Source organism: Martes martes, assembly GCF_963455335.1.
Source record: "Martes martes genome assembly, chromosome: 6".
Lineage (NCBI taxonomy): Eukaryota > Metazoa > Chordata > Mammalia > Carnivora > Mustelidae > Martes > Martes martes.
The window spans coordinates 71,021,514-71,041,320 of record NC_137893.1 but is presented as its reverse complement, the minus strand read 5'-3'; the positions used below and the strand labels follow the sequence as shown (position 1 = coordinate 71,041,320).

The 19,807-nt window shown below is 38.3% G+C and overlaps 1 protein-coding gene across 2 annotated transcripts in view; it reads left to right on the top strand.

Moving 5' to 3' along the window:
* LAMA2 (laminin subunit alpha 2) overlaps positions 1–19,807 on the top strand; it is a gene marked incomplete at its 5' end in the record, with an annotated part of 635,124 nt that overhangs the window by 560,881 nt on the left and 54,436 nt on the right. For both annotated transcript variants that reach the window (XM_080805462.1, XM_080805461.1), the window contains 6 exons: positions 2,073–2,216; positions 3,219–3,352; positions 5,223–5,382; positions 8,363–8,487; positions 13,663–13,825; positions 14,510–14,654. In XM_080805462.1, the coding sequence (XP_080661588.1) occupies positions 2,073–2,216; positions 3,219–3,352; positions 5,223–5,382; positions 8,363–8,487; positions 13,663–13,825; positions 14,510–14,654 (871 nt within the window). The remainder of the gene's footprint in view (positions 1–2,072; positions 2,217–3,218; positions 3,353–5,222; positions 5,383–8,362; positions 8,488–13,662; positions 13,826–14,509; positions 14,655–19,807) is intronic.

Genomic DNA, 19,807 nt, shown 5'->3' with positions numbered 1-19,807 from the left:
CTACTCTACCATGTAACACGGTCTGCACATGTGCTCTAGAGTATGAACATCCAGAGTACAAGTTGCACATTTCCTGCAACTCATTTTGATTCACCGACTCTCAGCACCTTACGTGGAAGGAAAATCCCATTGTTTGTGGACTAAAGAACTAACTTCCTGGTGGAGAACCACACTTACCAGGAAGACTGTCTCCCCCAGAATGCAGAGCAAACTCTCTGGGTACCAGAGTTACAGTCTGGGTCCCAACCTTAGGAGGAAGACGAGGACAAGGAAAACAGCCTAAACAGTAGACTTTGAGGTTATTCTAGCCCGGGTCACCATCCCGGGCTCCATTAGGCTGAGCCCCTGTTTCTTTTCAGTGCGTGTTTCCTCTGCAGAGGATGCAGTTCGGTTAGCGGATGAGGTGATGAAACAATAACGTACAAATGCATGACATCTGCAGAGTCTGCAGGAAAGGCAACAGATCTGCTGCATTCCCAGAAGCTTTCAAACACATATGAATTTACATATTCATCAGAACCATAAACCCCTCCTTAGCTTTCTTTTTAAAACTTAACCTGTTTTTCAAAACGGAGGATCGTAGGGGAAAGGAGGGAAAAATAAAATAAGATGAAATCAGGGAGGGAGATTAACCATAAGAGACTCTTAATCATAGGAAACAAACTGAGGGTTGCTGGAGGGGAGGGGGTTGGGGGATGGGGTAACTGGGTGATGGGCACTAAGGGGGGCACATGATGTAATGAGCACTAGGTGTTATATACAACTGATGACTCCCTAAACTCTGCCTCTGAAAATAATAATACAGTATATGTTAACTCATTGAATTTAAATTTTAAAAAGGGTTTTTCATCCAGCACCTCTTCAGTGTAGCTATACCACCCTTGGGGAGGAGTCCTGGGACTGCCTATACCCATTCCCCAATGAGACTTTTGGAGATGCTTCTTGTGTCACCATAATATAGAGGCTAGTTGTCTTGTCTGGAGTCTGCGGTCCCCTTCATGGGAGGAGCAATAAAACCAGTAGATTTTCTTCCAAGTGCAAAAACTATTTGAGTAGCACAGAGTGCTAGAAAATTCACTGCTAGTGAGAACCAAGAGGAGGCTTCCTGAAGCTGAGCTTATAAATCAATGGCAAAGGGAAGTTTTGCATCTTTCCCTGTCTCTGCTTCCTCCTTTGAGCACGCTCATGGAGCAAAGCAACAGCTTCTTCCAGAGTTCAAGCTATCCTGAAAAATGCCCCTGTGATTGTATACCTGAAGCAAAGGAAATTAAATCATATAATCAACTAGTGTTATTTGTGGTTGAAGAAAGGCTCCCTAAATGTAAGTAAGAATCGATACGAACAGTTTCATTTCTATTCACATAGGAATTTCTTTCTTAGCAATTTATAGTAATTTTTAAAATACTAGTCAGAAGAAAAAGGAGCTGTTAAATACATTAGTAGGGATAACTATTGAAAATTATTTCCATTTCATTTCCTGGCAACTTAATAAAAAGATATAATTTATTCTCAAATGTATGTCCTGAGTGGCATGATTAATATTCTTTGTATTGTCAGAACATCTAGAACAAAATCTATTTGGCCTCTTCCAACTGTAAGAACATGAGAGGGTAGGTAATTTCCTCTTGAAAACAGAAAGAAAAATGGTGTCCTACTTTAAGTGATACCAGAATCACCGAAATTTGAATTGTAAAATTTCATTAAACAACCTTAATGAAGATCATTATCATTAGCTTCATATAAAATCACCTTTTGGAAAATGTCCCCACATTCATAAAGGAGGAAGGTATGAAGGTAAGAATTTGTTAGTTGCATGCTTCGAAAAAGAGTAGCATGCTAACAAGATACGGGACTGTGAACAGCTTATTGTCAAAATCCTGGTGAGAAGCTGATCGTCCATGCCCTCCTTAATGAGTATAATGGTGTCTGCATATGGGCATTTAATGATTCTATTTGATGATAAAAAAATAACTTCAAAGAAGAGATGATGATGGTTTTGTGGTTGTTTGGGAAGTACTTCAAACTTGCTGAGAGATTTAGTCTTGGTTCTTTGTACCTTGTTTTTCTTGAAGATCAAAGTATCTGTGTCTTCCGGAGGTGACTGCATTCGAACATACAAGCCGGAAATCAAGAAAGGAAGCTACAATAATATCATTGTCAACGTAAAGACAGCTGTTGCTGACAACCTCCTTTTTTATCTTGGAAGTGCCAAATTTGTAAGTTTGATGTTCAGCTTCTTCAGTCTCCTGGATATGTGAATACACAGAGGTTAATCTTCATAGTGAGGGAAATGTATAGAACCTAATAACGTGGTCCCAAAATTGTGTGATGTAGCCTTTCAGATTTGAAAACCTCTGAATCTTACCTCACAAAGTTCTGAAGTGTCAAATTAAGTTAGAAAAAAAATGAATATTTAAAAGAAAACTGTTTGCAGTATTTAGGCACATCTGCTTTCATTTATGAGTAGTCAAGCATTTATTTAGAATTATATTTTCAGATCTGGCTATTTAAGAAGGAGGACTAAGAGGAATAAAGCTTTATTTTAAAAAGTCTCTAAGAAATTACAGTGAACTTTCATGTTGAATGAAATTACAAATTGTGTACTTCTTTCCTACCACTGAAAAGTCTTTTGACTCATGCTAAATTTATGACTCAAACTGAAAAACCAGAAGTTGTATCTACCAATACTCACCCCCAAAAGTTTTCATTCCTTTTATTTGAACATTTGACTCTGTATGCATGAGAATCTTCCAAAATAAATAAAATTTTCAACAGACCAGTCATTGCTTAAGTCAATACTTGTCATTCATTTGAGACATTTTGGGTCACCTTGAGCTAAAGAAAAAAAAAAAAAAATCACAGCTGACCCCTTAAAAATGTCAGTGTCCTTGGTGAAAACAATAATGAATTCTACCTCCAAATATTTTCTTTTGTCTCTTCCACAAGAACCAGAATGAGAAAAGACTTTTGTTTCAAAAGTAAAATTGGTTAAATTAACACATATGCCTCAGCAGTATGGACACTTGTGTTGCCTTAGAGATGCACAATAAAACATGACTTAATCATACCTAATAATAGATTGTATTGTTTGGGAATTTGTTGTGAAACTTCTAATTATTTCACATATCTATAAATAGCACCTTTTGAAAAGAACTCTGTTGGCCTCCTTGGGCTATCTGATATCTGATATCTGTTGTTTTTGTGTTTCTCTGAACCAGATTGACTTTCTGGCTATAGAAATGCGTAAAGGCAAAGTAAGCTTCCTCTGGGATGTTGGATCTGGAGTTGGACGTGTAGAGTATCCAGATTTGACTATTGATGACTCTTATTGGTACCGTATTGAGGCATCGAGGTAACTAACTCAATAAACATTATAAGACAGTTAAATGACAGAATTTGGAGTAGCTTCCCAATTTATAAGAAAACTCTTCTTTCCATTTCAAGGAGGTCGCTACGTATGCCTGTGTATAAATTTTATATATTATAGGTACATGTACAAATGTGTTTCAGTGGGTGTCTCTGTAGTATGCTGGAAACCTACACACCTTGCACGTATTGATCAGAGTGTCCCGTCCATTTTGGACTATTCAGCTGGTTGTGTCATAGTCGTGCTGTCATACTCTCAGACATGCTATCTCCCCTGAAGAAGGAGCACGGAGACTGGCCTTATTACGCACAAGCTAGAGTGAGGGCTGCCACTCGTGCTTAGCTCCTCTTCTGGTCTACACAGCAATCTTGCCTACAGGCAGGTGCATATCTAAATGCTGGCACGAATATATAAGGTGTTGTATCCACGCTACTTAAAATGGTTACAGGATATTGATTCATTCTGTCTGAAGCTTTGATTCCATTAACTTCTAGCAGTGTGTAGATACCATAGAGAACCCATTCCCGTCCTCAGTCCTTTCCCCTCATTTCCTCCTCTTCTTTGTTACCTAATTCTCAACACCTATAAACCCAGAAGCAGCTAACAGTTGAGAGAGTATGTATAGTTCAGGGCCTGGGTCCAGAGCTGGATAGAGCAGTTGTTGAATACAGATGACGGTACAGAGAGTTTTACTCTGTGTTTGTATACACTTACATTTTTTCATCATAAAAGCTTAAAAGGAAACTTAGTGAGAAGCAATATTTTTAGTTCCTTTTTAAGATCTTCAGTAAAGGAATGTGAGCGACTGTGTGTGTATATGTGTGTGTGTGTGTGTAGAGAGAGAGAGAGAAAGCAGCAGACAACATGCTTCCATGCCTGAGAGTAGGGGAGGGATTAAGTACTTTTGTGACTTTAAGAACGTTTCTATTCACAAGGGTCAATTCTTTGATCAGAAGAGATACATTCTGGTAAGATGAGGAAGAAGCTTATTTGATAAATTCATTCTCTTATTTCCATGTGCTTCAGTTCACACTGTACCATCGGAGACAAAAAGATAACCTAAATTAGGCAGCGGAGAGAGACAGAGACACTCAAGTTTTGTTATGACTGCCTGTCCCAGAAGACAGACCAGTTTTTCTTATTTAACAACACACAGACATCAATCACTTCAGAAAATGAAATGAAATAATAATAGCTTCCAAAATTCTATTAATTGAATGTAAGATTGCAGTTCTTCCATACACTTTGTATACACAACTGTGAAGACGAGATGGTATGCCGTATACACTGAGATGGGATGCCAACAATAAAAGATGCACAATTCCAGGAAGACTACTTCAGCAAATTTGGAGCCAGGATATAACAAGGGATTTTAGGAGAAATGATGCAGCTTATCATGCAGAAGGGTGGCTCATTTGGGGTTCACTTGCTGAATTAAATTAGACAAAATGCTAAAGGAAGTAGTACCAGCTCGTTTAAAGAGCATGTGCTGGTAAACAGTAAATTGTTTCACAAGCCAATGGGAACAGGCCTTCTGTTTAAGCAGGGGCCGTTCCATACGCACATTGTTGCTGTGTCATTTCACCTCAACTCAACTGTGCAGGATCAGACTCTCCTGTGGCTGACCGGTTCTGGCCAGATCTGCCAGGAAACAGCCAGCAAAGATCAGGCTCTTGGTCTGATTTGCCACTTAAATGAATCCAGATCTTTGGAAACTCAACACCCAATTAACTCTTAGATATTCTGCCACAAGTCCCTACGTTTCATACCTTTAAAAACTAAAGTTACTGTAAACGTGATATGTGTTTTATGTTCTGCCTTTTCTTTCGCTTCATTTCAATACACACCCCTCAAGAACTGGGAGGAATGGGACCATTTCGGTGAGAGCCCTGGATGGGCCCAAAGCCAGCATCGTGCCCAGTACCTACTATGCGGCATCTCCTCCAGGGTACACCATTCTTGATGTGGACGCCAATGCGATGCTATTCGTTGGTGGCTTGACTGGGAAACTGAAGGTAGTGTGTTCTTTCCCATGCTTGTTTATTTCATCTCCGTCTACAACTCCTGATATAATTGCTCTGGGGGAAGGCATGATAAAGCTCTCCAAAAACTCGGCAACGTTTTACTTAATTTGTTTATGAAAACATACATTTCTTTTGAGTAAGGATTTTTTCTTCTTCCAGTATCCAATCTGCAAACACAATGTTTTTACGCCTGTGTGTATTTACTTAAACAGTTGTTTTGCCCTTATCTGTGGCACCAGTTTTTTTATAGTCTTGTTTTAGTTGCCTCAAGAGCAAAGTGTTTTTAAAATATACCCCGTTTTCTGAATCAGTTTATGATTTATTGATATGAAGTGCTATAAAGTTCAGACTCACATCTAATTAAAAGATTTATGAATACCTTGGGACATACCACAGGAGTCATAAGCTTTCAAATCATGGTCTGATTTTTAAAGTTTTCAAGTTGCTCTTCTCCTTATTCTTCTAGAGCAATGCACTTAATATTCATAATTGCTTCATGACAGGTCCTTGTGCATTTCAAATTGCTAAGTGCCTGCATTTTAAAGGAGCTCATGTTGATTAAATGAAAGTAGGTGTTGGAAAAGGACCTGTAGGTGAGATGTGAGAGCACAACCAAATATGACGGATAATCCTGGGCTTGTCGTAATCATCCTGGGATGAGATTAGTCAGAAAATGTGAAAAGCCAGGGTGACCCCAAATTTATGAGAACTCAACCTTCATATAGAGTGAGGTTGTTTTATTTGCTTTGTGTATGACATGTGACTCTAAAGTCTTGGAATTGATTCTACAATTACACACTAAAACCATCCACATTTCTTAGAACCGCATATAAATATACAATGGTACATGGTAATATATAGTCATATTGCCAACTTTCTCTCCTCCCTAGGAAGATAAATATAGGGGTAGCACAGGCTAGTATGAAAACCATGAATTTTGAAATCAAATCCAAGTTGAATTCCCTGTTCTCTCACGTAATAAAACACGACCTTAGGCAAGTCACTTAGCCCCTTGGGCTTCAGTTTTCTCAACTAGAAAAGGAAGTTAAACTATCTACCTTGCTTTGGGGGCACCTGGGGTGCCTCAGTTGAGCATCTGACTCTTGGTTTCAGCTCAGGTCAGGATCTCAGGTCCTGAGATGGAGCCCCTGCACGGCAGGCTCTGTGTTCAGCAGGGAATCTCCTTGTCCCTCTGCCCCTGCTCCCATTAGTGTGCACTCACGCTCTCTTTCTTTCTCTCTCTCAAATAAATAAAATCTTTTAAAAAATACGTCTAGTGAAGGATACAATAATAAACTCTTATAACATATTATAACCCTATGGTATGCCAAGTAATATTATAAGTAATTTACATGAATTAACTTACAACTCCAAAAGGTAGATAATATCCTCCTCGTTTTACAGTTAAGAAATCTGAGTCAGAGAAGAGTTAAATGGCTTGACCAAAGTCACACAGCAGTTAGTTGGCAGAACTGGGATTTGAACACAGGTTAACAGGCACAAAAGCCTCCACTCTTAGTCACCACGTTTCACTGCCACTGTGAGTGGTGAGAGATTATGTGCATAAAATGTACAACAAATGCCTAAGACGTGGTAGTTACACCTTAAATCGCATCTCAAATAATTCTTATTATTATTCAGTTGTCGCCAGATGTAAAGAAACTCTCTTCTGCTAGTCTCAGGGTAAAAGAACACAGACACCTGAAATCTACAGAAAATCTTAATCATTTTGGCCAAGAGTGTCAAGGCTCCTGCTGCATCAGAATAGAAACCAGAAGCTGAAAACAAGTAACTAAATCAACATGCTGATGAAAATTCAAAGGAGCAGGAAAAGATCCTAAGTCTAGTTTTTAGGATGCAAGAAGGAAAAGCAAAAAGCCAAGAGAATCCACAAGTAGGGTAATCAACCTCTGGAAAACTAAGAGACTCCAGCTGATAACGGAGAATTCCAAGGACCATTCTGACTTGTAAATATCAGTGGCTTCCTACAAAGCAGGAAGATTCCTCGAACACAGCAATAGAATGATGCAGATGTTGAGTTTAACTTGATATTGTCGCTACAAACGTTAAGCTGTTCAGGGATCATCTTCCCACATTTCTTCCAGAACCCAACTCGTCAATTCATTTTCTTAACCCTCAATTACTCAGATAATTGTAGCCTTTGGGAAAGCATTTCTAAAGTTATAGGTACCAGAATATAGAATTTATCAGTAATGTGTCAGTGCCAAAAGAAATCGTTGTTTAAATTACAGCAAGTTTCTCTAGAGTGGACAAGGTCATTCCCCTCCTTCATGACTGTGTTATATATCAAGCTTAAGACCTTTCCCTGTGAAAATGACACTGGAGCTGTCATTCAACAAATATTTATTGAGCCCTAATGGGCTCTGTGTTGTGTATATCAGCAGACAATCACAATATGGTTCCTTCTCTTACAAATTCACTGTTTCCCTTCATTCTCCTGCATTAGAAACCTGCTTGGGTAGAGGAGGAAATGAAAAATTGGGAACAGCACTATCCTTAAGTTACCTACATATAAGCTTTTTTCCCTCTGTGTAGTCAATATGTGTGCCTTCTCAAGATCTTTGAAGAGATGTCTCCTTAATGGTACGTGAAGACTAACATTAATTAAATGCCTAGGCACCGGCTGTGGTTCCATAAATAAATTACCCAATTTAATACTAATAATCCCAACCTCAAGACAAGAAGATAGAATCTCAGAGTGGATAAGCAGCTCACCTCAAGTCAGAAGCGAGGAAGTGTTTATTTACAAATGGTGTTACCGGGGGTAGCGCCTAAATAACCAGGGTCTGTGAGGATAGAATATGCTTAAAAGATGAATAGATGCAAACCAAGAATATCACAAAGAGTAGACAATAACTACCCCAGAGTTCACTGCTAGTAACTCTCCTGGATGCTCTAAGACTCCTTGTGAAATTGTAAATTCTAACAAATACTACGTTTCTCTCTGCAGAAGGCAGATGCCGTACGCGTGATTACGTTCACAGGCTGTATGGGAGAAACATACTTCGATAGCAAACCTATAGGCTTGTGGAATTTCCGAGAAAAAGAAGGTGACTGCAAAGGATGTACTGTCAGGTGAGCTGAAATGAGAACTCCCCTAAGGTCTGGCCTGTGCCTCAGAAAATCTTTAATTTTGTTGTGCAATATTCTATTATCGTGTGGATGGTATGGAGCAGAGAGGATAGGACTGTCTGGGGGGTGACTTACCATGAGGCTGAGAAAAAGACAGATCCTTTCCCCCATTTGTACAGGAACTTTCCAAGGCACTGGGAGGTGCCCTGGCAGTAGTTTCGATGTTTCTGTAAGATCTGCAAGGAAAGGTATTTTCTACGCAATCAGTTGACACTACTCTCTCTTTCCATCCCAGTTTCCCTCCATGTCCAGAACTAGGAGGTTTTTCATGGCTGTAGCTCTGCTGTCATCGTAATTCCTTTTTTTCTTAAAGAGAGTTTTCCTTGAACTGATTAACCTTCAGGTGTCACAGAGCCTGGATTCACTCCATTTATGTTTATTAAAACATATAGAAGCCTAGAGCAAGTTTTATCTCTGATGGAATTTTCCAAATGCCACATAGGGTCTTGGCAGGGTTTCAGGTGGAAACCCACTGGACTCGAAGATCCTGCTTAAGTGGAGAAGGATAAGAAGGGACCAAGATAGGCCAGGAGAAAGGGCCCTAACACACACCATCAATTACTACATACAGGTTAGAGTTTAGGAATCTAAAATACTTAACAAGCAGACCAACCTGAAGAGAGGATATAAAACAATTAGCTAGAAGGGAAGGATTTCTCAGCATAAAAAACTTGAGCCCAGCTAATCAACCAAGCCTATTAAAACTCTAAAATTTAAATTAAATATCTGGATGCTGAAGAGACACACATAGCAACTCCAAATCATTAGATGCTACATGGGTCATATTTTTTATTTCCAATTTAAAGAGCATATGCACATTGCCAGGGCCCCAAATTCCCCATCAAGGGAATTAATATTCCCCTACTCAGAAATTAACGCCAACTTTTCCCTGAATATTTATTTGGTAAATTCATAAAAAGGATTTTCAAAAACCTATCATGAACAAAACATCTAAGGATTTAAGTGTCCACTCAGCAATGCATATAATGTGTTAGGATTATCACAGGCTAATTATAAATTCTGCAAAGATCTTATACCTTAGTATCTAGAGTATTATATGAATTAATATAATTATAATAGCATATATGTGTGTGTATGCACACATATATTTTTGTAGGATGTTTTTCAGATGTCAGAGATTCACACCTAGAACTTCCTGATACAGAGATAAATACAGTCCAGGGCTAGCTATCAAGTAATTTACAGGGAGGAAAAAACAAAACCTAAAATAGTCAAAATACAAGGGATAATTAAAAATCCCTTTAAGAAAAAGACACTCTCAGGGGCACCTGGGTGGCTTAGTGGTTAAGTGTCTGCCTTCTGCTCAGGCCATGATCCCAGGGTCCTGGGATCGAGCCCCGCATAGGGCTCCTTGCTCAGTGGGAAGCCTGCTTCTCCCTCTCACACTCCCCTTGCTTGTGCTTCCTCTCTCACTATCTTTCTCTCTGTCAAATAAATAAATAAAGTCTTAAAAAAAAAAAAAGGCATTCTCAGAGTATACTATGGTTATTCACATAGGGTTAGATCCGCTTCATGAAGGAGGTAGCTTTTGAGGTGGATGTTGCCATGGGGTAAGACTCCCAAGGAGGGGCTGGCAGACGGAAGGGGAAGGGCATTCTAGTCCCAGGGACCAGTGAGAGCGCAGGTCAGAAGGCTGGAAAGCCAGAGTATTTTAGGAAGGGACGAGTAAAATCTGCTCTGCTTCACAAAGGTGCGTTCATTCGGGCAGGATTGGAGAAGGGGAGAATGATGTCCGTAGGTATGGAAGTCGGGTCGGTTTCTGTGTAGTTCTTTGCAGTGTGTAAAGGTTTTGCACCACTAAACAAAGGCACCTGAATGTCAGGTCTACCGGCATAGCTGAGGATACCAAGCTCAAGCCTGCACACACTGCCTCTTCACCCATGAACTTGCCCTTGGTTTGGCCAAGTACCCTGTCTTGGGAGTTCATTGCTCAGTTCTCCCCCAGTCATTGTGCATTTTTATCACCTCTGTCACTCAGCAGTGTCAACCCTTCCTTAAGCTCTTTGCCATCAAGTTACCTTTACCTATTCCTTTGAAGTTCTATATTTACTGAAAAAATTCTTCAATTTAAATTTTATAGCATACCTTTTTGAATTAGGCTGCTATTTTGATCAGGACTATGATTGTTTCTGTGAGTGCTCTGATTATAAAGTTGCATAAGTTTTGAGTGACCAGCACCAACACTGTTTTCCCGTAAGCCTTGGTATATACGTGTAGGAATAATTTTTATAGAACTCCTGGTGTTTGTTAGGTTGTGTTCAAGAGAACACATAGCACATTGTAACATGAAGACCCATCGTTCCAGTTTTAGAGCAGAAATGATTATATGTGGGGGATGTAAAAGAGAAGGCTGTAAGACATAGACCAAGAACATGTAGATCTTAGACTGTCCATTTTAGAAATTTGCATTTATTCAGCAATCAGAATAAAGGACAGAATTGTTGTTATGCTTTAAAAAGAGTTATCTGCCAGGACAATAAAAAAGAAGTATATCTTATTTTTCTTAAACTTCTAAAAATCACATTAAAATTAAAATAGAAAAAAAATTGTTGCATGTTTAATTTATTTAGCCCAACACTGAAACAATGATGAAATGTACTACATAAACCCCAATATACATCTAGGTCTGTAGTTAACAAGTTACATGTGGAAGAGTGTGGGCTGTTCCACATAACATAATGAATCCTTAATAACTTGACCAGACATCAAGTTTCAAAAGAGAAACAGAAGGCAAGTTTGGCAAATGTTAATTATAAAAATTATAAATGTATATCGGTAAATGTATTCAAACATGAATAAGAACACTCTAATATAATGTTAGAAGTTGAGATATTATAAACTACACCTGGAAGGACTAATTTTTTTTTTCCATATCTCGAAGTCACCAAGTTAAATCCAGACGTACTTAGGTTTGGCCAGTGAGTTAAGGGAAGTAGACTGATCTAACACTTGTGTGTTTAGCTGGTCCCAGCACAAAACCCTTCCCTGAAAATTTGCCTTTTGCTTGAATAGGAGAATCTTATAAAAGGCTGAAGTAGGAATAGGCCATAGAAATCATTCATGGATCTAACTCTTTTATCTCAAGGTGACACCCAAAAGGTTAGGTGGCTTGCAGCAGGGTCTCAGTGAGAATCCACATCACATCTCAGGGTACCTGCCATGTACTTGGCTATTCTTTCATTCATGTTGAAGGAATTAACAGATTAAGGACATAAAGACATCAGGTTATAAACATCCCAGAATTCTTATACCAAAACAATTGCGTAGTGAGATTTTGTGTTTGTTGATTTGTTTAAATTATAAGTAACAAGGGTGCCTGGGTGGCTCAGTTGGTTAAGCAATTCATTTGGCTCAGGTCATGATCTTGGAGTCCCAGGATCAAGTTCTTATCAGGTTCCCTGCTCAGCAGGGAATCTACTTCTCCCTCTGACCCTCTTCCCTCTCATGCTCTCTCTCTCTCTCAAATAATTAAAATCTTTAAAAAAATTAAAATTAAAATAAATTATAAGTAATAGTGCATTGGGTCAAAGCATCCAGAAAACTCTCAACAGTGACTTCCACGACCATCTTCAGGGTTGTCAATGATAGTGTGACAGCATATAATGCAAAACTTTAGTATTTGAGAACTTCTCCATAGTAGACTCCATACAACATTCTCTTCTCTCTAATGAAGTGACCCAGAAATTAATGGATTTATCATAATAATGAAGAAAGGCCAAATCATAGTCACTTTACTCACTACCAGTTATACAGTTAATAGCCTGATTTAGTTCCTCAAACTTTCAGTTAGCACTTTGCAGGAATATTGAAAAGCATTTTTTTAAGTTTTATATTAGAAAAAAATTCTGACATCATCTGATCTTATTCCAAATTAGATATAACTTAAAATTGAAAGATCTGACCATGCATGACGCAAAATAAGACTCTTCCCTTCTTTTTTTGTCTTCAGTTTTATTTCTCTCTGATCCAGCAACAGAGAGAAAGCCAACTTGTCTAAAATGTGGAACAGTTTTTCCTTCGTGAACCTGTTAATGTTCATACACTGTCATTTTTCTCATTTAGCCAAGATATTGTGCAAATGATATTCTAGGCTCTTGTTATCTTACAGAGACATTGTTATAATATTTCTCCATATCTCCTCTCTACCCTTAAGTTAACATAACACTCCAATTTCAGAGAATCAAATATATGCTAACATGCAGATTTTTAAAGTTTTAAAAACTCTCCACAATTTGAGACTTACTCTGTAATAACATCATTGGGTAGATTGATTGATAGATGATAGGTAACTGCATTTGAAAAAGAAATGTTCTTAAATGTTATTTTTACAAGATTTTTCTTAGATAGTTCTTAATTATTCAACCAACACTGATTGAACATATAGCCTCTGTGGGGCAATCTACTATACTAAAATCTCCTTCATTCTACATAAACCATAATCTACTATGAGCCATGTGCCACCCTTGTGCTGAGTTTGTGCCTGACATAGAGCCTGGCCCATAATCTCTAGTGGGTCTTATAGAGCTTGCAATCTATTAAAGAACAACAAATAACCACTGAAACAGATAAAGGCATCCTTTATTGTCTTAATCTAATTTGTCCCAGAAAAATCTATTGAACAGCAAGTAATCAGGGGGTAGGGATCTTTATTCCATTTAGGTTTTTTTTCTTTCCTTATAACTCGAAGTTTGTATCTTTTGACCACCTTCACTCATTGCACCCAAGCCCCCCTCATTATGTTATGTATATGCAAAATGTAATAAGACAGTCTCAGTCCATCCAAAACCCCACCACTTCACACCACTAAGGCATACTTAAATACCAGTATAACTATCCATCAAGTATTTCAGTAGAATATAAAGCATTTAAAACATCAGTGACTTAGTTATCGAACATCAAATAAATCCAGGTAAGAGATGATTGCCACTTGGTCTAGAATGATGGCAGTGGAGATGGAGAGAAATGAAAGGATGGAAGATCTATTTGGGATGGTTCCTGTCCTCTAACAGCTCACAATCAAATCTCAGAAGATAATTTGATGTGTTTAATATTGATGGATAAAGCAGACATTGGTTTATGTGAAATGTCTCTCTTCAGTCCTCAGGTAGAAGATAGTGAAGGGACTATTCAGTTTGATGGAGAAGGGTACGCATTGGTCAGCCGCCCCATTCGTTGGTACCCCAACATCTCAACTGTCATGTTCAAGTTCAGGACATTTTCTTCAAGTGCTCTCCTTATGTACCTTGCCACACGAGACCTGGTAAAGACATGCATGGCTAATCTTCCATGATTAAAAATGTTTGCCTCTTTTCCATAGGATTCCAGTACAATTATCGGTTATTGTTAAATTATCAATTATTATTAAGAGGATTCTAGGATGCTGTGTGAAAGCCAAGAGTAGGTGATGCAGATAGTACTTACATATTTTCATTGATAAATTCAATTACAGATGCAATTTAATTATTATTTATTTTCAGTGCAGCTCCCCATATAATCCTTTAAGAGAAGCACCCAGTAGAGTTTCCTTCAGTATGGAATCATGCAGCAGCAAAACTACTCCCTTAGTTTTCTTCTAAAGACTTAAGTTGAAAGATGGTTCTAAATGTCCTCATTGTTTTTTCCAGGTTAATATTTCTTAGTAAATTCTTCCAGAGAATGTACCTTTTAGTTGACTTAATATGTTTTTAAAGGAACCTCCTTTATTCTCCTGTCATATAAGGATATATCCTAGTAATGTGGTTGTGACCATTTGCACTATAATGTCACACCCACAAACATTCACAAAGTAGTAACAACAATTCTATTTCCAAAATGGATGTGATTTACAGATCAACATATTCAGTAACTTAGCCATAAGGCCCTGCTATAAACCACACACAAAAAAAGTGAATACCCATATTTCTCTGTGTATTGAATCACTGGTATATTTTTACTCTATTAATAGAAAGATTTCATGAGTGTAGAGCTCACTGATGGGCATGTAAAAGTCAGCTATGATCTGGGCTCAGGAATGGCTTCCGTTGTCAGCAAGCAAAACCATAATGATGGGAAGTGGAAATCCTTCACCCTGTCAAGAATTCAGAAACAAGGTGAGTTTCTATAGTAATAATGCACTGTGAACCTAATCATGCTATCCAACACTCTGTGTACCTAATCATGAGGAGGGCCTTGTCTGTAATTTTAGGTACTCACGAATTCTGTGAAAAATGGATCCAGTCATTTCTTTAGCTTAGATTATAGGTGACTCGGGTTACACATGACTGATTGAAGAGCCAAATGGTTCTCTGTCATTTTCTTTAGAAACTGAGAGCTTAATTTGAAAGCATAAAACAATCCTACAACTTGTAAAATTATATCCTGTACTAGGTTTGAAAAGGTTGTGTGCTTTGCTTTCCATCTTGTTTTACCAAGATGTTGCCTTTAGAGTGGCCCACTCATCAAATTTGTAGGGGTGGTAACACAGCAACTAGGTCTTTGCTTTTTAAAAATGCCAAACATTTTTATGTGTGCAAGTAAGGAATTGAATAATAATAATGTAACATTTGAGTTTAATGAGTCCAGGAACTCATTAGAATATACTCACAAACATTACTTCATGTTCTGATATAAGCAGGTATTTTGTTCTGGTGTTAGAGAAAAGGAAACATAGGCTCTAACTTACATGTGGTCAAAAACATACATAAGCTCTCACAACCAAGGCAGAAATCCAAATCTGTTAGGTCTTAGTGTGCTGCTACTGTTATTTCAGTATAATTCCCCTAATTCTGTACACTATACCATTACCAATATCTGCAAATGAAATTTGATGCTTCTGTTTATAGAATTGAACCTAATTAGTTTTGACCAGGCCAGTGTGACATCTCATGAGAATTTCAGTTTAACATTGTACCACCTGTCACTTCCTGCATTTAACAAATAGCCAGTAAGCACCCACCTACTATTGCACCAAACCTGAGTGAGGTCTATGACAAATCATTGCCTTCAAGGAACGTGCCATCTACTGGGGAGATAGATAAGTAAATAACTCAATGGTGAGAGGATAGAAAGCAAATGGCTATGTCCGAATGGGTACAGTAGGCTAGGAATCTCAGGAGAGAGATGTTGAAGTCACACCCAGAGGTCAGCTCCCTGAGGAAGGGCCCTGAGGCACAAGCAGGAGTTGAGGGCTTCACTGGATGGACAGCACCTTTGGACATTTCAAGGGGCTGAAAGTTGTGTGAAAGCCAGGAGGCCTCAGAGAGCATCATCCATCATTTTCCAATCATTCTTCCTTGGAACATGGATGCTTGGAGAAACTCTTCCCATTTTAACAAAAACCAGTTAGCACTCATAAAAGCTGAGTACTGCCTTATATATTGTTGCCACATAAGGGAGACATAGGCACATTTGCTTGGGAGATGCTCTGCAGAATAGTTAAGAAGAATTTGACCCAACATTTCCCAAACTTTACAATCTCCAAAATCTCTCCATTCCTGCAAGACCAGCATTCTGCTGAACACACTTTGGGAAATGCTTTAATTCATGCTGAGGAGTGAGAATTTCCCATCCCTTTCTGGGTCCTTCGAGCCTGATTCAGAATCAAATTGACATGAGATAGATGAACAGAACAAAATAAAATTTAATTTTGTGCAGGCAGGGAATACACACACACACACACACACACACACACACGGAAATTCAAAAGACAGTCAGACAAAATGAGGTATGTAGGTCATTCTGAACAAGAAGAGGGTAGGGGTCTGGGACTTCAAAGGGAAGAATGCAGTTTGTAGGAAGATAAAAACAACAAAGAGGATAAATGTTTGGTAAATAAATATTGGTTGAGCCATTCAATGGACAAAGGGGCTTTGGTCAAATAGGCCTTGCTAAGTTTTTCCCAGTCTACCATTGTTCACAGTATACTGTAGTTATCTGTGGTGAAGGTGCTCTTCCTAGGGCAGGTCCTCTATCTAAATTCTTTTTAGGCATTGGTTGGGGAGGTAAAGGACTCTTTCCCAATACTGGGGTTTTTTTGTTTGTTTGATAGTTTATTTTATAACTTTTTTATTTTTTTATTAACATATAACATATTATTAGCCCCAGGGGTACAGATCTGTGAATCGCCAGGTTTACACACTTCACATCACTCACCATAGCACATACCCTCCACAATGTCCGTAACCCAACCACCCTCTCCCTACCCCCGGCAACCCTGTTTGTTTTGTGAGATTAAGAGTCTCTTATGGTTTGTCTCCCTCCTGATCCCATCTTGTTTCATTTATTCCTTTCCTACCCCCCAAACCCCACCACATTGTCTCTCAACTTCCTCATATCAGGGAGATCATATGATAACTGTCTTTCTCTGATTGACTTATTTCACTAAACATAATACCCTCTAGTTCATCCACGTCGTCACAAATGGCAAGATTTCATTTCTTTTGATGGCTGCATAGTATTCCATTGTATATATATATGTATATATACCACACCTTCTTTATTCATTCGTCTGTTGATGGACATATAGGTTTTTTCCATACCCAATACTGGGTTTTGATGGGTTTTTTTTCCTTCCAAGTTTTTGTTTACATTCTAGCTAGTTAACTTACAGTTATTTATATTTATTAGTTTCAGGTATAGAACTTAGTGATTCATCACTTACATCAATACCCCGGGACTCATCACAGCAAGTGCCCTCCTTAATACCCATCACTTATTTAACCCATCCCCCCACCACTTCCCCTCTAGTAACCATCAGATTGTTCTCTGTAGTTAAGAGTCTGTTTCTTGGTTTGTATCTTTCCCCCTCCCTGCCATGTTCATTTGTTTCTTGAATTCCACGTATGAGTGAAATCATATGGTATTTGTCTTTCTCTGACAGACTCATTTAGCTTAAGCATAATCCTCTCTAGCTCCATCCATGTCATCACAAATGGTTTTGATTGCTTTTTAACTCAAACTAATCTTCATGTCAGAGTGGTCCATCTTGGGGTAGCCTGCCCTTGGCCTCTATAGTTACTACAAGTAAATCCATAGCCTACAGGATGAATGTTGGCAAAAGAATTATTGGATGAGGCTAGAGATAATAGAGGCCAGTTCATAAGGGGACTTGTGAACTAAGCTAATAAGTTTCAACTTTATCCTGAAAGCTATAGGGAACTACTAAGAGTTTTAATCAAGCATGTGACAACATCAGATTTGTGCTTTAGTAAAGTTTCCTTAGAAAACCTTGGAGGGTAGATTTATGACAATTTCAGGGGCTACTGCAGTCTGTAGTAAACCAAGTGAAGAGTGAGGAGAAGGAAACCATGAGAATGGACAGTAAAGAGTAGAATTGAAAGATATTAAGCATTTTACAATCAAGGAGCTTTGTGATATATTCAGTGTGGAGGACAAATGTTTTAAATGGGGATGTCAAGAATAATTCCTTTCCTTTCCTTAAATAACAAAAATATTTTAGTGTAATCACATAGTATTGAAAATAAAAAAGAATAGAATATGTATTCTGGAAAAGATGCTGAGTTCTATTTTGGACATATTGTAGTAAAGCACCCTTAATATCTTTAGCAGCGTGGGCAAGCTGTGGAATTGGCAGGTGATCAGTTGTGTGTACCTGAGGTTTAGCAGAGCTGTAGGAGAGATGGACATTTTAGAATCATTATCATGCCATTAGTAGTTCGAGCTGAATAGGGATGAGAAAAACCAAGCAGTCACTTCTAGAGTGAGGTGATCCAAAGCCCTGCAGCAACAGCGGTATTGAAGGAGTATAGTAAAGGTAGACCCAACAAAGGAGGCTGTAAAGAAATAATCAGAGAAAGGAGAAATGAGGAAGCTAAATTTTCGGAAGATCAAACCGAAGGCAGATTGACCAGTTAGGTTCAAGAATAGTCCAAGCAGGAGTTGAATGATGGCTTGAAATAAGAGTTATAATGGGCTTTGACACTAGGGAAATGCAAAATAAATCCACAGGGTGATACCACCATACAGTTACTAGAATGCCAACAGTTAAAAAGACTGAACATACCCAGGGCTGGCAAGGATATGGAGCAAATGGAATTCTTACACTCTGCTGATGAGGATGGAAAATGTATAGCCACACTGGAAAATAGGTTAGCAGTTTCTTAATAGGTTAAATATATGTATGAACCAGCCATTCCACTCATAAGCATTCATCCAAGACACATGAAGCATATATCCATACAAAGATTTGTACCAGGATGTCCACAGCGTCTTTATTTGTGACATTCAAAAAAACAAAGAAGTAACTAAAACATCAATTAACAGGTTAGTAGATAGATTGTATGTTGTCACAATGAAATACTATTTAGCATTAAAAATTAATGAGCTCTTAATATGCACACAAAATGGATGACTAGCAAAAAAAAAAAAAAATCTTAGCCAAGAAGGCAGATGTAAAGGAATACATTTATGTCAAGTATATAGAAAACATAAATGAACCAAGAGTCACAGAAAGCAGATAGAGGCTACAGAGGATGAGGTTATGTAGGGAGGCACAGGAAGGAGGGATGACAAAGGGGCATTAGAAGAGCTTTGGGATGATGCATAGGTTTAGTATTTTGACTATGGTGATGGTCTCATGGATGTATACATATCTAAAAATTCATTAAATTATATACTTTAAACATAAGCAACTTATACTATGTCAATCACAGTTTGGTAAAACCTTTTAAAAATAGGGTAGATATCAGTGTTAGGAGATGAAATTAGGGCTGTTGACTGATTAAATGTGGAATGGTGAGGGGACAGGCAGGATGAGTCTCTAATGTAGGAGTCTGGGTGGGCGTCATATTGTCACCAAATAAATCAGATGGATTCAGGAGTGGAAAGATAATCATTTTGACTTAGAATATGTTTAGTTTGAAGTACTGAGAAGGTATACAGATGATGCTGTCTCATCTGTTGAATGTGGGTTTCTAGGCAAAAGTCAGGTCCAGGCATATATATTTCTGAATTGACAACATATAGTAAGTAGATATAAACTGGAGGTTACCTGGATGGCTAAAACCCGACAAGTGGCCAAATGAAGACACATTAGGGAATAGAACACTTCAGAAGTGTTCAAGGACATAAGTCACAGAGAAGGAAATTGAGAATGAGGCTGGAAAGGTACAAGAAGCCAGAGAGCCTGGCATTATGGAAGCCAAAAGAGGACATTTCCTAGAAGGAAGGAAATGTGAACAACATCAAATACTGCATAGACAGGGATGAAGATAAAGACCAAAAGACCCCACTGGGTTTGGATGTG